Source organism: Oncorhynchus mykiss, chromosome 5 (assembly GCF_013265735.2).
Source record: "Oncorhynchus mykiss isolate Arlee chromosome 5, USDA_OmykA_1.1, whole genome shotgun sequence".
Classification (NCBI taxonomy): domain Eukaryota; kingdom Metazoa; phylum Chordata; class Actinopteri; order Salmoniformes; family Salmonidae; genus Oncorhynchus; species Oncorhynchus mykiss.
In genome coordinates this window covers 918,296-941,220 of record NC_048569.1, presented here as the reverse complement: position 1 = coordinate 941,220, position 22,925 = coordinate 918,296, and the positions used below count along the sequence as shown (strand labels likewise).

Sequence of the window (22,925 nt, the reverse complement as noted above, 5' to 3'; positions counted from 1 at the left end):
AGAGAAGAGGTAGGGTATGAGGAAGAGGTAGGGTATGAGGAGGAGAGAGAGAAGAGGTAGGGTATGAGGAGGAGAGAGAGAAGAGGTAGGGTATGAGGAGGAGAGAGGAGGTAGGGTATGAGGAGGAGAGAGAGAAGAGGTAGGGTATGAGGAAGAGGTAGGGTATGAGGAGGAGAGAGAGAAGAGTTAGGGTAGGAGGAGAAGAGAGAGAGAAGAGGTAGGGTATGAGGAGGAGAGAGAGAAGAGGTAGGGTATGAGGAGGAGAGAGAGAAGAGGTAGGGTATGAGGAGGAGAGAGAGAAGAGGTAGGGTATGAGGAGGAGAGAGAAAGAAGAGGTAGGGTATGAGGAGGAGAGAGAGACGAGGTAGGGTATGAGGAGGATGGAGAGAGAGTGTAAATGAGGTAAGCTAAGGGAGGTAAAGGCAATAAATAGCCCGTAGTGGCAAAGTAATTACAGTATAGCAATTAAACACTGGAGTGATAGATGTGAAGAAGATGAATGTGTGTGTCGGTAGGTTGACCTTGTGTCTAACAGGATGTGTCAACATGTTGACCTTGTGTCTAACAGGATGTGTCAACATGTTGACCTTGTCTAACAGGATGTGTCAACATGTTGACCTTGTGTCTAACAGGATGTGTTAACATCGTGTAACTGTGTGTTTCTTTTCTCTCGTCCAGAAAGAGATGACTTCTGGGATGTGTCATTGAGGAGTGGCAGAACCACTGGAGCAGCTGAGGGACTGTCTGGGACGCCCTGCTGGCTCGGGAGGAGGTTACCATGGAGATACGGAGGGGTACACAGTTGACTCTGAAGCTTGATGACATCATCAGTGTGATTCAACTAGCTCGATGTCATCACTGTCATTCTGATAGCAAGAGAATAACCTGCTACCTGCAGATATACCTGACTGACTGGCTGGCTGACTGACTGGCTGGCTGGCTGGCTGGCTGGATACATGGATGAATGAATGGATGGGTGGATGGATGAATGAATGAATGAATGAATGAACAAACAAATGAATGGATGAATGAATGGATGGGTGGATGGATGAATGAATGAATGAACAAACAAATGAATGGATGATGTATAGATGGCTGGATGGATGATGATAGATGCTGGATGGATGATGGATAGATGACTGGATGGGTGGATGATGGCTGGATGGATAGATGGCTGGATGGATGGATAGATGGCTGGATGGATGATGGATGGATAATGGATAGATGGCTGGATGGATGATGGATGGATGGATGATGGATGGATGATGAATGGATGATGAATAGATGGCTGGATGGATGATGGATAGATGGCTGGATGGATGATGGATAGATGGCTGGATGGATGATGGATGGATGGATGATGGATAGATGGCTGGATGGATGATGGATAGATGGCTGGATGGATGATGGATGGATGGATGATGGATAGATGGCTGGATGGATGATGGATGGATGGATGATGGATAGATGGCTGGATGGATGATGGATAGATGGCTGGATATATGATGGATAGATAGCTGGATGGATGCTGGATAGATGGCTGGATGCTGGATAGATGATGGCTGGATGGATGATGGATAGATGGCTGGATGGATGATGGATAGATGGATGATGGATAGATGGCTGGATGGATGATGGATAGATGGCTGGATGGATGATGGATAGATGGCTGGATGGATGATGGATAGATGGCTGGATGGATGATGGATAGATGGCTGGATGATGGATGGATAGATGGATGGGTGATGGATAGATGGCTGGATGATGGATGGATGATGGATGGATGATGGATGGATGGATAGATGGCTGGATGGATGATGGATAGATGGCTGGATGGATGATGGATAGATGGCTGGATGGATGATGGATAGATGGCTGGATGGATGATGGATAGATGGCTGGATGATGGATGGATGATGGATGGACACTGTAGCAAAGACATTCTATTATTTCTACTGTAGTTTACTTGAAGGACCTCGCTCTGTATCACCACGTCGTTGAGGAGGACCTCCCTCTGTATCACCACGTCGTTGAGGAGGACCTCCGTCTGTATCACCACGTCACTGAGGAGGACCTCCCTCTATCACCACGTCACTGAGGAGGACCTCCCTCTGTATCACCACGTCACTGAGGAGGACCTCCGTCTGTATCACCACGTCGCTGAGGAGGACCTCCCTCTGTATCACCACGTCACTGAGGAGGACCTCCCTCTATATCACCACGTCACTGAGGAGGACCTCCCTCTGTATCACCACGTCACTGAGGAGGACCTCCCTCTGTATCACCACGTCGCTGAGGAGGACCTCCCTCTATATCACCACGTCACTGAGGAGGACCTCCCTCTGTATCACCACGTCACTGAGGAGGACCTCCCTCTGTATCACCACGTCGCTGAGGAGGACCTCCCTCTATATCACCACGTCACTGAGGAGGACCTCCCTCTATATCACCACGTCACTGAGGAGGAGCTGAGTAACTAACTTTTACATGAGTTGATTGCGTAGTAGTGGTACATCTAAAATGGGACCCTATTCCCTATATTGTACACTACTTTAGACCAGAGCCCTATGGCACCATATTCCCTATATTGTACACTACTTTAGACCAGAGCCCTATGGCACCCTATTCCCTATATTGTACACTACTTTAGACCAGAGCCCTATGGGTTCTGAAGTTTCAAAGTAGTGCACTATATAGGGAATGGGATTCCATTTGAGACGCAACACTATGACTACTAGGACCACCTGACTGACTGCTGGTAGAATCTACACACAGGTTTGACCTCCTTTCTCCACTATGGGGCACTCTACAGTAGGACTAAAGCTTTGTCGAATGCTGCACATGGTTAATACATGGATGAGGTTTTAATACACTGATGAGGTTAATACACTGATGAGGTTTTAATACACTGATGAGGTTAATACACTGATGAGGTTTTAATACACTGATGAGGTTTTAATTCACTGATGAGGTTAATACACTGATGAGGTTTTAATACACTGATGAGGTTTTAATTCACTGATGAGGTTAATACACTGATGAGGTTAATACACTGATGAGGTTTTAATACACTGATGAGGTTAATACACTGATGAGGTTTTAATACACTGATGAGGTTTTAATACACTGATGAGGTTAATACATGGATGAGGTTTTAATACACTGATGAGGTTAATACATGGATGAGGTTTTAATACACTGATGAGGTTAATACACTGATGAGGTTTTAATACACTGATGAGGTTTTAATTCACTGATGAGGTTTTAATACACTGATGAGGTTTTAATTCACTGATGAGGTTTTAATACACTGATGAGGTTAATACACTGATGAGGTTAATACACTGATGAGGTTTTAATTCACTGATGAGGTGAGGACACACGGATGAGGTTTTAATACACGGATGAGGTGAGGATACACAGATGAGGTAATGATACGCGGATGAGGTGAGGATACACGGATGAGGTTTTAATACACTGATGAGGTGAGGATACACGGATGAGGTTTTAATACACGGATGAGGTGAGGATACACGGATGAGGTTTTAATACACTGATGAGGTGAGGATACACGGATGAGGTATTTGATACACGGATGAGGTAATGATACACGAATGAGGTAATGATACACGGATGAGGTGAGGATACACGGATGAGGTGAGGATACACGGATGAGGTGAGGATACACGGATGAGGTATTTGATGTGGACGGACACAGATGTTTACTCGGTGTTGGTTACAGTTTGTCTATTTCCTCTCCAGCGATGACATGGTTTTTGTTGTTGTTTCATTATGTCTCGGAAACCTGCTTTTTCTGGTACTTCTCAAATAAACAGATAACATCTTGTGGTGATTTTTAAGTTTTCATGTTTGTAATAACGGTCTTTAGCGTGGAGACGGCCAAATCATTCAGTTGATTTCCTTAATGTAGTCTTATGTTTTGTGAGTTTAACCTTGCAGACATGACGAGTGTCATCGTGTGTTTGGCTGGGAGCCGTCATGATTCAGCTGCTGTTCATGTGGTTGAATCTGTGATTGCTTAGTTCATAGTTTATAACAATGACATTTATTTGTTGAATCACGTCGAGTTAATTTGATGTTTCATCTGTGTACGTTTTTATGATTTAAAAGCATATGGACAGCGGTGTTTCTTCCACATTTTTGTTGTTGAGAACTTAAATACTGTGACTTGACTTCAGGTACCCAGAATGATCAATAACTTCAGATACCCAGAATGATCAATAACTTCAGATACCCAGAATGATCAATAACTTCAGGTACCCAGAATGATCAATAACTTCAGGTACCCAGAATGATCAATAACTTCAGGTACCCAGAATGATCAATGACTTCAGGTACCCAGAATGATCAATAACTTCAGGTACCCAGAATGATCAATAACTTCAGGTACCCAGAATGATCAATAACAGCAGTACAAATGGAATAACCAACTGTAGCTTTGGTAGTTTCACAGATCCTTTAAAAGTGCTGTTAGCATTGACTTACTCTTCAAGTAAGATGTACATCAATCATCGATCATGTTTTTTCAATCACTTCACCGTGAGGACTTGTTTCTATTTAAATCTGAACCTGTAGTGCTGACATCTTTGTCCTGGGGAATATGGTAGTCCTGTGTGAGACTTTAACAACACTGACCATCCAGTCTGTCAATACAATCACAGTCTGTAGCCTAACGTGTAAAAGTCCCAGCCTCGGTCTTACACAGTAGCTGAATGTTTATTCTGTTTTTACTAATAAAAAAAACACTTGACACATATATTTACTGTTCTGTTTTTTTTAAATGCTGTTTGACTGTTCATGATTCCATGTCAACTTTACTACACCAGAAACAATAAAGTGTTTTTTTGATTCCTTTCTCAGACTCTTCCTGTCATTTCATTTGAGGGGGTGTCATGTATTGTCATGTTGTGTCTTGTTTCTGTCCTTTCCCTTCACCCTGTCTCCCTCTGCTGGTCGTTATTAGGTTACCTTTTCTCCCCCTCTTTCCCCCAGCTGTTCCTTGTCTCCTCCTAACTACCTCGTCACCCCTTTTCCCACCTGTTCCCTTTTTCCCTCTGATTAGTCCTCTATATCTCTCTCTGTTTTTGTTCCTGTCTTTGTCGGATTCTCGTTTGTGTTTCTCATGCCTGAACCAGACTATCGTCGTGTTTGCTGCAACCTTGTCCTGTCCTGTCGGAATCTGCCTGTCCATCTGAGCCTACGTGTGTTTCGTCATTAAAGAAACTCTGTTTTGTTAATTCGCTTTTGGGTCCTCATTCACGCACCTGACAGGGGGTAGTTTCACATCCTACTGTTGTTGTGTACATCTGTTGTTGAGAGAAACGCGGAGCTTCAATCTCTTCGTCTGATTAACTCATCTCTAATGTCTCCCATTTATGAAATGGATGGTTGTAAAAAATAAAAATGTTAATGTAAAAAATGTTTTGTAAAAGGCAGGAGACTGTTTGTCATGGCAACAGCCAGTATTCCAAGTCATGAGTCTCTTTGAGGATAAATGAGAGAACTTTAGAGGCGAAAGGAAAAAGAACCCTGGACACACTCTCCCTAGCTCTACAACTTCCTGTATACCAACTGTGGTATAACTGACTACAGGATTGGGCTCTTAAGTCTGCTCCGATCACATGACCGAAGTATTGCATCTCCTTACTTCCCAAAGGGGCACTTTGTCTTTGTTCAGCTTGTAGTCCTGACTCTTTGTTGGTCTGTAGCACTTTGCTCAGATTCCTGTTGTGTTTTTCCCTTGTTTGCTGCACCATAGACCAGTATGTCATCCGTCCTCTCAGGAGCTCATCTCTCTGTGAAAGATCTCTGGCGCACTGGTTATTCCAAAAAGGAAGGAGCTTGAAGCAGAATCTCCCCACAGGGACCACAGAATCTCCTCACGGGGACTACAGAATCTCCCCACAGGGACTACAGAATCTCCCCACAGGGACTACAGAATCTCCCCACAGGGACTACAGAATCTCCCCACAGGGACTACAGAATCTCCCCACAGGGACTACAGAATCTCCCCACAGGGACTACAGAATCTCCCCACGGGGACTACAGAATCTCTCCACGGGGACTACAGAATCTCCCCACGGGGACTACAGAATCTCCCCACAGGGACTACATAATCTCCCCACAGGGACTACAGAATCTCCTCCCAGGGACTACAGAATCTCCCCACAGGGACTACATAATCTCCCCACAGGGACTACAGAATCTCCTCCCAGGACTACAGAATCTCCCCACAGGGACTACAGAATCTCCCCACAGGGACTACAGAATCGCCCCACAGGGACTACAGAATCGCCCCACAGGGACTACAGAATCTCCCCACAGGGACTACAGAATCTCCCCACAGGGACTACAGAATCTCCCCACAGGGACTACAGAATCTCCCCACAGGGACTACAGAATCTCCCCACAGGGACTACAGAATCGCCCCACAGGGACTACAGAATCTCCCCACAGGGACTACAGAATCTCCCCACAGGGACTACAGAATCTCCCCACAGGGACTACAGAATCTCCCCACAGGGACTACAGAATCTCCCCACAGGGACTACAGAATCTCCCCACAGGGACTACAGAATCTCCCCACAGGGACTACAGAATCTCCCCACAGGGACTACAGAATCGCCCCACAGGGACTACAGAATCTCCCCACAGGGACTACAGAATCTCCCCACAGGGACTACAGAATCTCCCCACAGGGACTACAGAATCTCCCCACAGGGACTACAGAATCGCCCCACAGGGACTACAGAATCGCCCCACAGGGACTACAGAATCTCCCCACAGGGACTACAGAATCTCCCCACAGGGACTACAGAATCTCCCCACAGGGACTACAGAATCTCCCCACAGGGACTACAGAATCTCCCCACAGGGACTACAGAAAGCTGTCCAGTTTTTGCTGGATTCAAGTGGTATCTGCAAAAAAAAACCTCTAGACGCTTCGACTGTGGAAAAGACTCTCGCCCCGGATAGCTTTGGTGCTATATCCTCCAAGGTGGGTAAAGATGAACCTCTCCCGGTTCACTGCTTCGTTGAGTCATTTTAAGTCTAGGCATGCTCTCACTTTGCCATCAGTGCCATGGGAGCACACCAGTCTGTAGGCTTGGTTACTCCCTCCGTGATGTTATATCTTTCCACTCTGTCCAGTTCTTCCTTCCCTTTTGGAAGGAGTGGAAAAGGAATTCTGCGTGGCGAAGTCAGAGAATAGGGGACTTCCTCGGACCTAAACTCAATCTAGACCGGTTCACAGTTCAGTAGGCCTATCTCTCCGAACACATCTGTTCTGAGGACCAAAGCCGTCTTTCATGTAACGGTTCTGCTAAGTATGTTATTAACGTATGGTCCTCGAATCACAAAGATCCAGAATTTATACATTTCTCCTTTTCTTTCACTCGTGGTTAGGTAGCCTAGTAGATTGTAGTCCCTGCGCAGACAAGGTAAAAAATGTGTTGTTCTGCCCCTGAACAAGGCAGTTAACCCGCTGTTCCTAGGCCGTCATTGTAAATAAGAATTTGTTCTTAACTGACTTGCCTCGTAAAATAAAAAAAATCCCCATACAATCAATCCTGCCACCTGGGCTGTGAACAGCAGTTTCAATGTTAGCCAGCAGGGGGCGCTGTGGCAAGCTCTGGTAAGTGCTCTGAGGCATCACTGGGAGCTCAACATGCCACTGATCTTCAGAATCATACTGCTTGGCAACTGATCCTAACAGAATACCCTTTGCATTTCATCTTCCACTTCTTTGACCCATTTTATACTTCCTGCATTTTTTTGTTGCTTCCTGGACAATGGCTGCGGTTACAACTTGAGCAATTTTCCTGTTTTGACTGACTGACTGTTTCTTTTCTGAAACTGTTTGTTCTGGCTGCCTGCAGTCTGCTTAAGAATGTTTGAAGTGATGCTGTGGTTTGAGTCTCACGTCTTCAATGTAGTTGTCAGCTCCCGCGCGCTGCTGCTTTCTCTGCTCTGACTGGCTTGCTTCTCCACGGTCAAGTCTGGCTGTAGCTTTAGTGAAACATCGCTGTCCATAATGTCCATCACAAATCCTGTCCCTTATTTGTTTGTGTTTCTGCAGTTCCAAACTCGCAGTGTTCAGCTTGCTCATACCAGATTCCTCACAAAAGATTCCGCTGTCTTTTTTTTCAAATCCGTTTATGGAAAGTGAATCGCGTTGCACCGTGGCACAAAATGTTTATTCCGTTTTTCGATCACCACATCATAGTCTAACTCGTCATTGAAGTCATCAGAGGAGAATGCATTGTAGACCATTTCTGTATCTTTCCACAGTGCATAAAGTAGTGAATTCACCTGTACCACACCGGTCTCCTTATCCAGTTTCGATGCCACTCGAAAACGGTAAAACCGTTAACTGTGTTCCAATACCCATACTAATAAACTGTATACTACATACTATTAGTTCATTTCATTATACTGTAAATGAACGGTATCCTTTCAGTTGAGCGTACTAGCGCGATGTCTGTCTACTGGAAGTTGATTATGTTGCTATGCAACCTCTTGCTAGCTTGTTAGCATTAAAAATGACTAGCTAGACATTTTATGTCTTCATGTGTGTTTTTCGTAAATTCAGTCTGGAGTGCCAGAGTGCGCTCTGGGTGTTCGTAAATTCAATCTGGAGTGCCAGAGTGGCTCTGGGTGTTTGTAAATTCAATCTGGAGTGCCAGAGTGCGCTCTGGGTGTTCGTAAATTCAATCTGGAGTGCCAGAGTGGCTCTGGGTGTTTGTAAATTCAATCTGGAGTGCCAGAGTGCGCTCTGGGTGTTCGTAAATTCAATCTGGAGTGCCAGAGTGCGCTCTGGGTGTTTGTAAATTCAATCTGGAGTGCCAGAGTGCGCTCTGGGTGTTTGTAAATTCAATCTGGAGTGCCAGAGTGCGCTCTGGGTGTTTGTAAATTCAATCTGGAGTGCCAGAGTGCGCTCTGGGTGTTTGTAAATTCAATCTGGAGTGCCAGAGTGGCTCTGGGTGTTTGTAAATTCAATCTGGAGTGCCAGAGTGCGCTCTGGGTGTTTGTAAATTCAATCTGGAGTGCCAGAGTGGCTCTGGGTGTTTGTAAATTCAATCTGGAGTGCCAGAGTGCGCTCTGGGTGTTTGTAAATTCAATCTGGAGTGCCAGAGTGGCTCTGGGTGTTTGTAAATTCAATCTGGAGTGCCAGAGTGGCTCTGGGTGTTTGTAAATTCAATCTGGAGTGCCAGAGTGCACTCTGGGTGTTTGTAAATTCAATCTGGAGTGCCAGAGTGCGCTCTGGGTGTTTGTAAATTCAATCTGGAGTGCCAGAGTGGCTCTGGGTGTTTGTAAATTCAATCTGGAGTGCCAGAGTGCGCTCTGGGTGTTTGTAAATTCAATCTGGAGTGCCAGAGTGCTCTCTGGGTGTTGTAAATTCAATCTGGAGTGCCAGAGTGCGCTCTGGGTGTTCGTAAAGAGCGCACACTGGATGCTCTGGCCATGGAGTAGGGTTGATCCGACCTCACAACAGCAGTCAAGCAAACTGGCTAGCGTTGGCTAGCATCTTACCTACTTCCTGACACAAATGAGAGAACACCTCACTTTTGACTACCACTAGGTGGTATCAGGCCCATATGCTGTTTAACAAAAAACAAATGTGCTTAGATCCCCAGAATTAAAAGGTCATATCATTAGTCAAAGGTGTCAATAATCAAACAGCACAGATAAGTGGTTAATCACAAAAAAATGTTTCATTTTGTTTTATGTTGTCTTTTTTTAGTGGTTTGAGGCAAGATTCAGATCCACGTTAGACGACACCCGCATGGTGGTTGTTCTTGTGAGAGGTGGAAGTGTGTTAGAGCTGTTAAATCTACAAGTAGCTCCCGGCGTTATACCTACAAGCAGACATTGCCATTGGCTGCATGGAGTCGCATTAATATATATATATATAGATAAATCCCATGCAGCCTGGTTTACAAGTTCGAACACTGGCCTGTGAGATGTAATTTACACCTGGATTAGGCTGAAATCATCATTAGTTAAATTCATGATTTTTTTTTCTCTTCAATGTGAATGTCAGTATGTCTATATAGACTTCTCTATCTGAACTTCTAATGCGACGGGCTTCTGGCAAGGATCACAAGAGGAGCTGCTCACTGACTTTAACACTCCAACGCAGGTGTCAGCTACCCCTGGTTATTTAACCTTTATTTTACTAGGCAAGTCAGTTAAGAACAAATTCTTATTTTCAATGAGGGCCTAGGAACAGTGGGTTAACTGACTTGTTCAGGGGCAGAACGACAGATTTGTACCTTGTCAGCTCGGGGATTTGAACCTTCCGGTTACTAGTCCAACACTCTAACCACTAGGCTAGTGGTTAGATAGACATTCTAGCGCCATGATCAGATTGAATCTAGGCATCAATTTGTTCAGGATACTTACAATACATGTGACATCACAGTTGGCTGACAGGTCTGTAACATCTGGTTCCACTTCCTTATAAGGACAACCGTGACAGTGTTGTTTTCGGTCAGCCAATGACAATCTTAGGATTGCGTCTCAAATGACACCGTATTCCCGACATACAGTCGTGGTCAAAAGTTTTGAGAATGACACAAATATTAATTTTCACAAAGTTTGCTGCCTCGGTGTCTTTAGATATTTTTGTCAGATGTTAGTATGGGATACTGAAGTATAATTACAAGCATTTCATAAGTGTCAAAGGCTTTTATTGACAAGTACATGAAGTTGATGCAAAGAGTCAATATTTGCAGTGTTGACCCTTCTTTTTCAAGACCTCTGCAATCCGCCCTGGCACGCTGTCAATTAACTTCTGGGCCACGATTTCTGAATCCAAAATGGCACCCTATTCTCTACATAATAAAGCCCTATAGGCCCTGGTCAAAAGGAGTGCACTATTATATTAATAGGGTGCCATTTGGGACAAGGCCAATGTCTGAGATGAGATAAAAGACGATTTAACGGGAACAGAGTTATGTCGGGAGGTTGAACACAAAGGAAGGAAACCCCTGGCTCTGAGACAATTGTTTATTTGATAAATAACACTCCGATACGAGGAAGGAATGGAGGCAGCAGAGAGGCTGTACCGTATATACAAAAGTATGTGGACAGCCCTTCAAATGAGTGGTTTCGGCTATTTCAGCCACACCCGTTGCTGACAGGTGTATAAAATCGAGCACACAGCCATGCAATCTCCATAGACAAATATTATCAGTAGAATGGTCCTTACTGAAGAGCTCAGTGACTTTCAACGGGGCACCGTCATAGGATGTCACTTTTTCAACAAGTCAGTTCATCAAATTTCTGCCCTACTAGAGCTGCCCCGGTCAACTGTAATTGTTGGAGACATCTAGGAACAAAAACGGCTAAGCCGCAAAGTGGTAGGCCACACAAGCTCACAGAACGGGACCGCCGAGTGCTGAAGCGCGTAAAAATCGACTGGCCTCGGTTTCAACACACTCTACTGAGTTCCAAACTGCCTCTGAAAGCAACGCCAGCACAATAACTGTTTTTGAGTACCTCATTAAATGGGTTTACATGGCCGAGCAGCCGCACACGAGCCTAAGATCACCATGTGCAATACCAAGCGTCGGCTGGAGAGGTGTAAAGCTCGCCGCCATTGGACTCTGTAGTCAGTACAGTATAGCGCTGTAGTCAGTACAGTATAGCGCTCTAGTCAGTACAGTACAGAGATCTAGTCAGTACAGACATCTAGTCAGTACAGTGCAGAGATCAAGTCAGAACAGCGCAGAGATCTAGTCAGTACAGTGCCGAGATCTAGTCAGTACAGAGATCTAGTCAGCATAGTGCAGAAATCTAGTCAGCACAGTGCAGAGATCTAGTCAGTACAGTGCAGAGATCTAGTCAGTACAGATATCTAGTCAGTACAGAGATCTAGTCAGTACAGTTCAGCAATCTAGTCAGTACAGTGCAGAGATCTAGTCAGTACAGAGATCTAGTCAGTACAGTGCAGAGATGTGAGCGCTGAGAGAACACAGCTGCTATCCCAGCCTCGGAACGCCAAATAGGGATCCGTATGGGCCAACACAGGAGCCGAGGTAAACAAAGCCCTCAGGTGCCTAAAAGCCCCGTCCGCCTCAGCTGACCACTGCAAGCGCACCGGGCCCCCCTTCAGCAATGAGGTAATGGGAGCAGCTACCTGACCAAAACTCCGGTAGTAGTTGGCAAACCCTAAGAATCGCTGCACCTCCTTCACCGTGGTGGGAGTCGGCCAATTACGCACGGCTGCAATGCGGTCACTCTCCATCTCCACTCCTGAAGTGGAAATGCGATGCCCTAGGATGGAGACGGACTGCTCCAACAGGCGACCAAGCACTTTGCGCACCAGGGATACATGCTCGGCGCGTGCAGCGGAATGTCATCGATATACACCACTACACCCTGCCCGTGCAGGTCATTGAAAATCTAATCTACAAAGGATTGGAAGGCTGATGGCGCATTCATCGACCCGTACGGCATGACGAGGTACTCATAGTGCCCAGAGGTGTACTAAATGCCGTCTCCCACTCGTCTCACTCTAGGATACACACCAGGTTGTACGCACTCCTGAGTTCCAGTTTAGTGAAGAAGCACGATAAGAGGTAGCGGGTAACTACCTCGCCGTGATTTGATTGAGACCTCTATAATGCACGGGCGCAGACCTCCATCCTTCTTCTTCGGAAAAAATTTACTAGAGGAGACGGGTGAAGTGGAGGACCGAATGTACCCCTGATGCATGGGATTGAGAGACATGTCTCCATAAACACCGTCTCCGCTTGTGACAGGGGATACACGTGACTCCTAGGAAGTGCAGCGTCTATCAGGAAATCTATCGCACAATCCCCCCGATGAGGTGTTATTAATTGAGTCTCTTTCTTTTTACAGAAGGCGAGAGCCAAATCGGCATATTCCGGTGGGAATGCGCACGGTGGAGACCTGGTCTGGACTTTCCACCGTAACCAATGGAAACCCCTAAACACCTCCCTGAGCACTTTTGCAACCACCCCGTAAGAGCCCTCTGTGGCCAAGAAACAGTCCTGCTGACTTCATATTTTTGGTCAGATATTCTGTCATGCCGTGTGTGTAGGTGGCAGGGAAGTCAGGCGCAGGCGAATCAAAACTTAGTATAAATGGAGTAGTTTAATAACGTAAAACAAAACTCCAAAACCAAAGTCCATAATAAAATAAATGTGGGAACAAGAAGCCGTCGCGCACCAATCCATAAAACATAACAATAAACAATCTCTGTCAAGGACATGAGGGGAAACAGAGGGTTAAATACACAACATATAATAAATGGGATTGGAACCAGGTGTGTAGGAAGACAAGACAAAACCAATGGAAAATGAAACAACATGGATCAATGATGGCTAGAAGACCGGTGAAGTCGACCGCCGAGCACCGCCCGAACAAGACTTCGGCAGAAGTTGTGACAACCACACTATCTACCTAGAAAGTTTTCATCTGTATTTGCCGTAGCTGTTTACATACCACCACAGTCAAAGGCACTAAGACAGCATTGAATGAGCTGTATTCCGCCATAAGCAAATAAGACGCTGACCCAGAGGCGGAGCTCTTAGTAACCGGGGACTTTAATGCAGGGAAATTTAAATCCATTTGACCAAAGTTCTATCAACATTAAATGTGCAATCAGAGGAGAAAATAAATTCTAGACCACCTTTACTCCCCACACAGAGACGCGTACAAAGCTCTCCCTCACCCTCCATTTGGCAAATCTGACCATAATTCTATCCTCCTGATTCCTGCTTACAAGTTAAAATTAAAGCAGGAAGTACCAGTGACTCGGTCTATAAAAAAGTGGTCAGATGAAACAGATGCTAAACTACAGGACTGTTTTGCACAGCTGAAATGTGTTCCGGGATTCCTCCGATGGCATTGAGGAGTACACCACATCAGTCATTGGCTTCATCAATAAGTGCATCAATGACGTCGTCCCCACAGTGACCCCAACCAGAAGCATGCGCTGACCAACTGGCAAGTGTCTTCACTGACATTTTCAACCTCTCTCTGTCCGATTTTATAATACCAACATGTTTTAAGCAGACCACCATAGTGCCTGTGCCCAAGAACACTAAGGTGACCTGCCTAAATGACTACCGACCCGTAGCACTCATGTCTGTATTCATGAAGTGCTTTGAAAGGCTGGTCATGGCTCACATCAACACCATTATCCCAGAAACCCCTAGACCCACTCCAATTTGCATACCGCCCCAACAGATCCACAGATGATGCAATCTCTATTGCAATCCATACTGCCCTTTCCCACCTGGACAAAAGGAACACCTATGTGAGAATGCTATTCATTGACTACAGCTCAGTGTTCAACACCATAGTGCCCTCAAAGCTCATCACTAAGCTAAGGACCCTGGGACTAAACACCTCCCTCTGCAACTGGATCCTGGACTTGCTGACGGGCCGCCCGTAGGTGGTAAGGGTAGGTAACAACACATCCGCCACACTGATCCTCAACACGGGGGCCCCTCAGGGGTGTGTGCTCAGCCCCCTCCTGTACTCCCTGTTCACTCATGACTGCACGGCCAGGCACGACTCCAACACCATCATTAAGTATGCCAATGGCACAACAGTGGTAGGACTGATCACAGACAACAATGAGACAGCCTATAGGGAGGGGGTCAGAGACCTGGTAGTGTGGTGCCAGGACAACAACCTCTCCCTCAACGTGATCAAGACAAAGGAGAGGATTGTGGACTACTCTTGTGGAAAAAGAGGACCGAGCGTGCCCCCATTCTCATCACCAACAACCTAACATGGTCCAAGCACACCAAGACAGTTGTGAAGAGGGCACGACAAAACCTATTCCCCCTCAGGAGACTGAAAAGATTTGGCATGGGTCCTCAGATCCTCAAAAGGTTCTACAGCTGCACCATCGAGAGCATCCTGACTGGTTGCACCTGGTATGGCAACTGCTCGGCCTCCGACCGTAAGCCACTACAGAGGGTAGTGTGTACGGCCCAGTGCATCACCGGGGACAAGCTTCCTGCCATCCAGGACCTCTATACCAGGCTGCGTCAGAGGAAGGCCCTAAAAATTGTCAGACTCCAGCCACCCTAGTCTTAGACTTTTCTCTCTGCTACCGCTCGGCAAGCGGTAGCAGAGAGAGGTCCAAGAGGCTCCTAAACAGCTTCTACCCCCAAGCCATAAGACTCCTGAACAGCTAATCAAATGGCTACCCAGACTATTTGCATTGCCCCCCTCTTTTACACCACTGCTACTCTCTGTTGTTATCATCTATGCATTGTCACTTTAATAACTCTATGTACATATTACCTCAACTAACCGGTGCCCCAGCACATTGACTCTGTACCGGTACCCCCCTGTATATAGTCTCACTATTGTTATTTTACTGCTGCTCTTTAATGACTTGTTACTTTTATTTCTTATTCTCATCCGTATTTATAATAAATAAAATGTAACTGCATTGTTGGTTAGCGGCTCGTAAGTAAGCAACTCACTGTAAGGTCTACTGTAAGGCCTACTACACCTGTTGTATTCGGCGCATGTGACTAATAATGATTTTTGCTTTGTCATTATGGGGTATTGTGATGTCATTATGGGGTATTGTGATGTCATTATGGGGTATTGTGTGTCGATTGATGAGGGAAAAAATATATTTCATCCATTTTAGTATAAGGCTGTACCGTAACAAAATGTGGAAAAAGTCAAGGGGTGTAACGAACTTCTTCTTCGTCTGATGAGGAGTAGGAAGGATCGGACCAAAATGCAGCGTTGTAAGTGTCCATGATAATTTATTATATCAGAACACGAGAAAATACAAAATCACAAAGTGGGAAGAAATGAAAATGGAAACAGTTCTGTATGGTGAAGACAGACACAGAAAACAACCCACAACCCATAGTGGGAAAACAGGCTGCCTAAGTATGGTTCTCAATCAGAGACAACAACTACCCACAACTAACAGTGGGAAAACAGGCTGCCTAAGTATGGTTCTCAATCAGAGACAACGATCGACAGCTGCCTCTGATTGGGATCCATACCAGGTCAAACACCTAGAAATATAACACACAGAACAAAACATAGACTAGCCACCCCAACTCACGCCCTGACCAACCTAACACAGAGACATAAAAAAGGAACTAAGGTCAGGATGTGACAAGGGGTCCGATTACATGTATGTGACAAAATCAACAACTTTCAATTTGACGAGATAAACATAGGAGAAGTGAAACTGAAAACATTCACAGAGAAGAACAAGAGGAGATCTTGCTAAATCTAGCTATGAAAACATTCACAGAGGTAGAACAAGAGGAGATCTTGCTAAATCTAGCTATGAAAACATTCACAGAGAAGAACAAGAAGAGATCTTGCTAAATCTAGCTAAGAAAACATTCAGTAATTCCCTGTTTCTAATGAATGTCAAACGGCCTGTTTGGAAGAGAGGTCACGGGTGCGCCATGACAACCACAGAGTGAGGAGTGTGAAGCTGTGAGTATTCTGTACTCTGATCTCACAATGTCTGTCTTTATAGTATCTCGGGAGCTGGATGCCCTCATGACATGGACAGAGATGTTTATTGCGGTTGTGAGATCAGAGTACAGAATACTCACTGCTCCAGCTCCTGAGAGCAGGAAACCACCATTTAACCAGCTTCCTGACAGCTGTGTAATATTAAACCACCTTAACCATTTAACCAGCTTCCTTACAACTTTGTAATATTACACCACCTTAACCATTTAACCAGCTTCCTGACAGCTATTAGGCCGACTGATGTTCTTATCAGAGACAATATAATAGCTGTATAGATGTTATTTACAGGGCCAGCAGAGTGGGTACAGACAGAGAGGGCTCGGTCATATTCAAGTTGCTTTAGTCATTAACAGCTAGCCGGATGTACTGATAGCTACAGTCGCTGTTCACCTACAGAGCATTCGGAAAGTATTCAGACCCCTTGACTTTCCCACATTTTTGTTACATTACAGCCTTATTCTAAAATGGATGAAATAAACAATGTAATCACAATACCCCATAATGACAAAGCGAAAACAGTTTTTTAGAAATGTTTGCAAATTATAATTTTTTTAAACAACAGAAATACCTTATTTACATAAGTATTCAGACCCTTTGCTATGAGACTCGAAATTGAGCTCAGGTGCTTCCTGTTTCCATTGATCATCCTTGAGATGTTTCTACAACTTGATTGGAGTCCATCTGTGGTAAATTCAATTGATTGGACATGATTTGGAAAGGCACACGCCTGTCTATTTAAGGTCCCACAGTTGACAGTGCATGTCAGAGCAAAAACCAAGCCATGAGGTCAAAGGAATTGTCCGTAGAGCTCCGAGACAGGATTGTGTCGAGGCACAGATCTGGGGAAGGGTACCAAAACATTTCTGCAGCATTGAATGTCCCCAAGAACACAGTGGCCTCCATCATTCTTAAATAGATGAAGTTTGTAACCACCAAGAGTCTTCCTAGAGCTGGCCGCACGGCCAAACTGACCAATCGGGGGAGAAGGGCCTTGGTCAAGGAGGTGACCAAGAACCCAATGGTAACTCTAACAGAGCTCCACAGTTCCTCAGATTCAGATCAACTTTATTATCCCACCAGGGGGGAAATTAAATTCCCAAACTAATTTGGTCAGGTGCTTAAAAATACGGTACATAAAATATGAAAACACAGAAACGACACAAAATAATAAATTCAAAGTGCTATAGATACACATTTAAAGTGACAGTACAATATGCTGTACACTGGAGGGACCAACAGACTATGTATTACACAGCCTAATGGTTGTTGGAATAAAATAGTCCCCATTTTCTACTGAAGAAGTCTCTTGTCCTGCTGCTATTGTGCCTAAATTTTGAGTGAAGGGGATGATCACTGTCCTGTAAAATACTTTCAAGTTTTAGGAGGAGTTTTGTGTACACGTCGGTGGCTGATTCTATATCAATGATCCCGCCATCTTAATCAACGGCTGAAGCTTGACTTGGTCTTGAACTCACATGTTGCTGAACACGCATATCAGACTAAAGGTCAGCACTCTCTGCAGGACAGATTTATAGAATTTTTGTAAGATATGGCGGTCGACATTAAGAAGGTTCAGTTTGCAAAAGGCACAGTCCTTGAATTTCAGTTTATTGTTTATTTCGATTCCCAGGTATTTATATGTGGCCACTCTATTGACTGGTTGATTTTTGTATGTGGGTAGTGGAGTTTTGTTCCCTCTGAAATCAATTTCCATCTCTTTTGTTTTCTTTAACGTTCATTTCAAGATAGTTATCTGCACACCACTGGACGAATTTTCTCAGTTTCTCGGTCAAAAACCCTTGAAGAGAGACTTGGTCTTTGGTGAAAGAAACCCACAACAACGGTGTCATCTGCATATTTAAAAAAAAATGGAGGGCTGCATCAGAGGCTTGACAATCGTTTATGTACAGTGTGTACAGGATCGGTGATAGAACGCAACCTTGAGGGGCTCCCATATTCACCGATCTAGACGCAGAGAAGGCAGAGGTAAACTTCTTTTGTTGAGTACCGTTCACAAGGAAACTATTCATCCACTTGATCAGTAGAGAGTTGACACCCAAATTCACCGGGTTATCCACCAGAAGGTGGGGTTGGATGGTGTTAAACGCGCTACTGTGGTCAATGATTACAATTTTCACGAGGCTATTTGCCTTTTCTAAATGTTGGTAGATATTGTTCAGCATGACCGGTAACGCATCATCAACACTCCTGGAGACACGGTAGGCCAATTGGTTTGTGCCTAATTAGGATGAGAGACCAGAGAGAATTTGTTTATGAATTGTTTTTTCAGACCACAACCTAGGCACAGGTGTCAGGGCTACAGGACAGCATACCACCCTGTAGGGCGGAATACAGATGTCAGGGCTACAGGACAGCATACCACCCTGCAGGACGGAATACAGGTGTCAGGGCAGCATACCACCCTGCAGGGCGGAATACAGATGTCAGGGCAGCATACCACCCTGCAGGGCGGAACACAGATGTCAGGGCAGCATACCACCCTGCAGGACGGAATACAGATGTCAGGGCAACAGGACAGCATACCACCCTGCAGGGCAGAATACAGATGTCAGGGCTACATCTCCTCCTCCACTGCTCAAACCATCTCCTCCTTCCTATAGAAACCAGAGTTAATATCTTGTCCTCCTGCCTATAGAAACCAGAGTTAGTATAATGTCCTCCTGCCTATAGAAACCAGAGTTGGTATCACGTCCTCCTGCCTATAGAAACCAGAGTTAGTATCACGTCCTCCTTCCTGTAGAAACCAGAGTTAGTATCATGTCCTCCTTCCTATAGAAACCAGAGTTAGTATCATGTCCTCCTGCCTATAGAAACCAGAGTTAGTATCATGTCCTCCTGCCTATAGAAACCAGAGTTAGTATCATGTCCTCCTGTCTATAGAAACCAGAGTTAGTATCCGGTCCTCCTGCCTATAGAAACTAGAGTTAGTATCTTGTCCTCCTGCCTATAGAAACCAGAGTTAGTATCATGTCCTCCTGCCTATAGAAACCAGAGTTAGTATCATGTCCTCCTGCCTATAGAAACCAGAGTTAGTATCATGTCCTCCTGCCTATAGAAACCAGAGTTAGTATCATGTCCTCCTGCCTATAGAAACCAGAGTTAGTATCATGTCCTCCTGCCTATAGAAACCAGAGTTAGTATCATGTCCTCCTGTCTATAGAAACCAGAGTTAGTATCCGGTCCTCCTGCCTATAGAAACTAGCGTTAGTATCATGTCCTCCTGCCTATAGAAACCAGAGTTAATATCTTGTCCTCCTGCCTATAGAAACCAGAGTTAGTATCATGTCCTCCTGCCTATAGAAACCAGAGTTAGTATCATGTCCTCCTGCCTATAGAAACCATAGTTAGTATCATGTCCTCCTGCCTATAGAAACCAGAGTTAGTATCACGTCCTCCTTCCTATAGAAACTATAGTTGGTATCATGTCCTCCTGCCTATAGAAACCAGAGTTAGTATCATGTCCTCCTGCCTATAGAAACCAGAGTTAGTATCATGTACTCATGCCTATAGAAACCAGAGTTAGTATCATGTCCTCCTGCCTATAGAAACCAGAGTTAGTATCATGTCCTCCTGTCTATAGAAACCAGAGTTAGTATCCGGTCCTCCTGCCTATAGAAACTAGAGTTAGTATCTTGTCCTCCTGCCTATAGAAACCAGAGTTAGTATCATGTCCTCCTGCCTATAGAAACCAGAGTTAGTATCATGTCCTCCTGCCTATAGAAACCAGAGTTAGTATCATGTCCTCCTGCCTATAGAAACCAGAGTTAGTATCATGTCCTCCTGCCTATAGAAACCAGAGTTAGTATCATGTCCTCCTGCCTATAGAAACCATAGTTAGTATCATGTCCTCCTGCCTATAGAAACCAGAGTTAGTATCATGTCCTCCTTCCTATAGAAACTATAGTTGGTATAATGTCCTCCTGCCTATAGAAACCAGAGTTAGTATCATGTCCTCCTGCCTATAGAAACCAGAGTTAGTATCATGTACTCATGCCTATAGAAACCAGAGTTAGTATCATGTCCTCCTGCCTATAGAAACCAGAGTTAGTATCATGTCCTCCTGTCTATAGAAACCAGAGTTAGTATCCGGTCCTCCTGCCTATAGAAACTAGCGTTAGTATCATGTCCTCCTTCCTGTAGAAATCAGAGTTAATATCTTGTCCTCCTGCCTATAGAAACCAGAGTTAGTATCATGTCCTCCTGCCTATAGAAACCAGAGTTAGTATCATGTCCTCCTGCCTATAGAAACCAGAGTTAGTATCATGTCCTCCTGCCTATAGAAACCAGAGTTAGTATCATGTCCTCCTGCCTATAGAAACCAGAGTTAGTATCATGTCCTCCTGTCTATAGAAACCAGAGTTAGTATCCGGTCCTCCTGCCTATAGAAACCAGAGTTAGTATCATGTCCTCCTGCCTATAGAAACCAGAGTTAATATCTTGTCCTCCTGCCTATAGAAACCAGAGTTAGTATCATGTCCTCCTGCCTATAGAAACCAGAGTTAGTATCATGTCCTCCTGCCTATAGAAACCAGAGTTAGTATCATGTCCTCCTGTCTATAGAAACCAGAGTTAGTATCCGGTCCTCCTGCCTATAGAAACTAGCGTTAGTATCATGTCCTCCTGCCTATAGAAACCAGAGTTAATATCTTGTCCTCCTGCCTATAGAAACCAGAGTTAGTATCATGTCCTCCTGCCTATAGAAACCAGAGTTAGTATCATGTCCTCCTGCCTATAGAAACCAGAGTTAGTATCATGTCCTCCTGCCTATAGAAACCAGAGTTAGTATCATGTCTTCCTGCCTATAGAAACCAGAGTTAGTATCATGTCCTCCTGCCTATAGAAACCATAGTTAGTATCATGTCCTCCTGCCTATAGAAACCAGAGTTAGTATCATGTCCTCCTGCCTATAGAAACCAGAGTTAGTATCATGTCCTCCTGCCTATAGAAACCATAGTTAGTATCATGTCCTCCTGCCTATAGAAACCAGAGTTAGTATCCGGTCCTCCTGCCTATAGAAACCAGAGTTAGTATCATGTCTTCCTGCCTATAGAAACCAGAGTTAGTATCATGTCCTCCTTCCTATAGAAACTATAGTTAGTATCATGTCCTCCTGCCTATAGAAACCAGAGTTAGTATCAAGTCCTCCTGCCTATAGAAACCAGAGTTAGTATCACGTCCTCCTGCCTATAGAAACCAGAGTTAGTATCATGTCCTCCTGCCTATAGAAACCAGAGTTAGTATCATGTCCTCCTGCCTATAGAAACCAGAGTTAGTATCATGTCCTCCTGCCTATAGAAACCAGAGTTAGTATCATGTCCTCCTGCCTATAGAAACCAGAGTTAGTATCATGTCCTCCTGCCTATAGAAACCATAGTTAGTATCATGTCCTCCTGCCTATAGAAACCAGAGTTAGTATCATGTCCTCCTTCCTATAGAAACTATAGTTGGTATAATGTCCTCCTGCCTATAGAAACCAGAGTTAGTATCATGTCCTCCTGCCTATAGAAACCAGAGTTAGTATCATGTACTCATGCCTATAGAAACCAGAGTTAGTATCATGTCCTCCTGCCTATAGAAACCAGAGTTAGTATCATGTCCTCCTGTCTATAGAAACCAGAGTTAGTATCCGGTCCTGCTGCCTATAGAAACTAGCGTTAGTATCATGTCCTCCTTCCTGTAGAAATCAGAGTTAATATCTTGTCCTCCTGCCTATAGAAACCAGAGTTAGTATCATGTCCTCCTGCCTATAGAAACCAGAGTTAGTATCATGTCCTCCTGCCTATAGAAACCAGAGTTAGTATCATGTCCTCCTGCCTATAGAAACCAGAGTTAGTATCATGTCCTCCTGCCTATAGAAACCAGAGTTAGTATCATGTCCTCCTGTCTATAGAAACCAGAGTTAGTATCCGGTCCTCCTGCCTATAGAAACCAGAGTTAGTATCATGTCCTCCTGCCTATAGAAACCAGAGTTAATATCTTGTCCTCCTGCCTATAGAAACCAGAGTTAGTATCATGTCCTCCTGCCTATAGAAACCAGAGTTAGTATCATGTCCTCCTGCCTATAGAAACCAGAGTTAGTATCATGTCCTCCTGTCTATAGAAACCAGAGTTAGTATCCGGTCCTCCTGCCTATAGAAACTAGCGTTAGTATCATGTCCTCCTGCCTATAGAAACCAGAGTTAATATCTTGTCCTCCTGCCTATAGAAACCAGAGTTAGTATCATGTCCTCCTGCCTATAGAAACCAGAGTTAGTATCATGTCCTCCTGCCTATAGAAACCAGAGTTAGTATCATGTCCTCCTGCCTATAGAAACCAGAGTTAGTATCATGTCTTCCTGCCTATAGAAACCAGAGTTAGTATCATGTCCTCCTGC

General features: G+C 44.7%; 1 protein-coding gene and 1 long non-coding RNA gene across 7 annotated transcripts in view; both read left to right on the top strand.

Moving 5' to 3' along the window:
- Positions 1-1,022, top strand: part of LOC110523113 (MOB kinase activator 3B) — a 64,708-nt gene extending 63,686 nt beyond the window's left edge. For both annotated transcript variants that reach the window (XM_036976582.1, XM_036976581.1), the window contains exon 4: positions 679-1,022. In XM_036976582.1, the coding sequence (XP_036832477.1) occupies positions 679-708 (30 nt within the window). In that variant the 3' untranslated portion in view covers positions 709-1,022. The remainder of the gene's footprint in view (positions 1-678) is intronic.
- A 779-nt stretch (positions 1,023-1,801) lies between these two features.
- Positions 1,802-4,876, top strand: LOC110523100. Of its 5 annotated transcripts, none has more exons than XR_005051601.1 (4): positions 1,802-2,880; positions 2,934-3,134; positions 3,188-4,199; positions 4,356-4,876. It is a non-coding gene; the product is annotated as an uncharacterized LOC110523100 (long non-coding RNA). The 5 variants fall into 5 exon arrangements; XR_005051604.1 differs by having other exon boundaries at positions 1,802-3,026; positions 3,061-3,134; XR_005051603.1 differs by having other exon boundaries at positions 1,802-3,134; positions 3,188-3,600; positions 3,639-4,199.
- Positions 4,877-22,925: the final 18,049 nt, after the last annotated feature.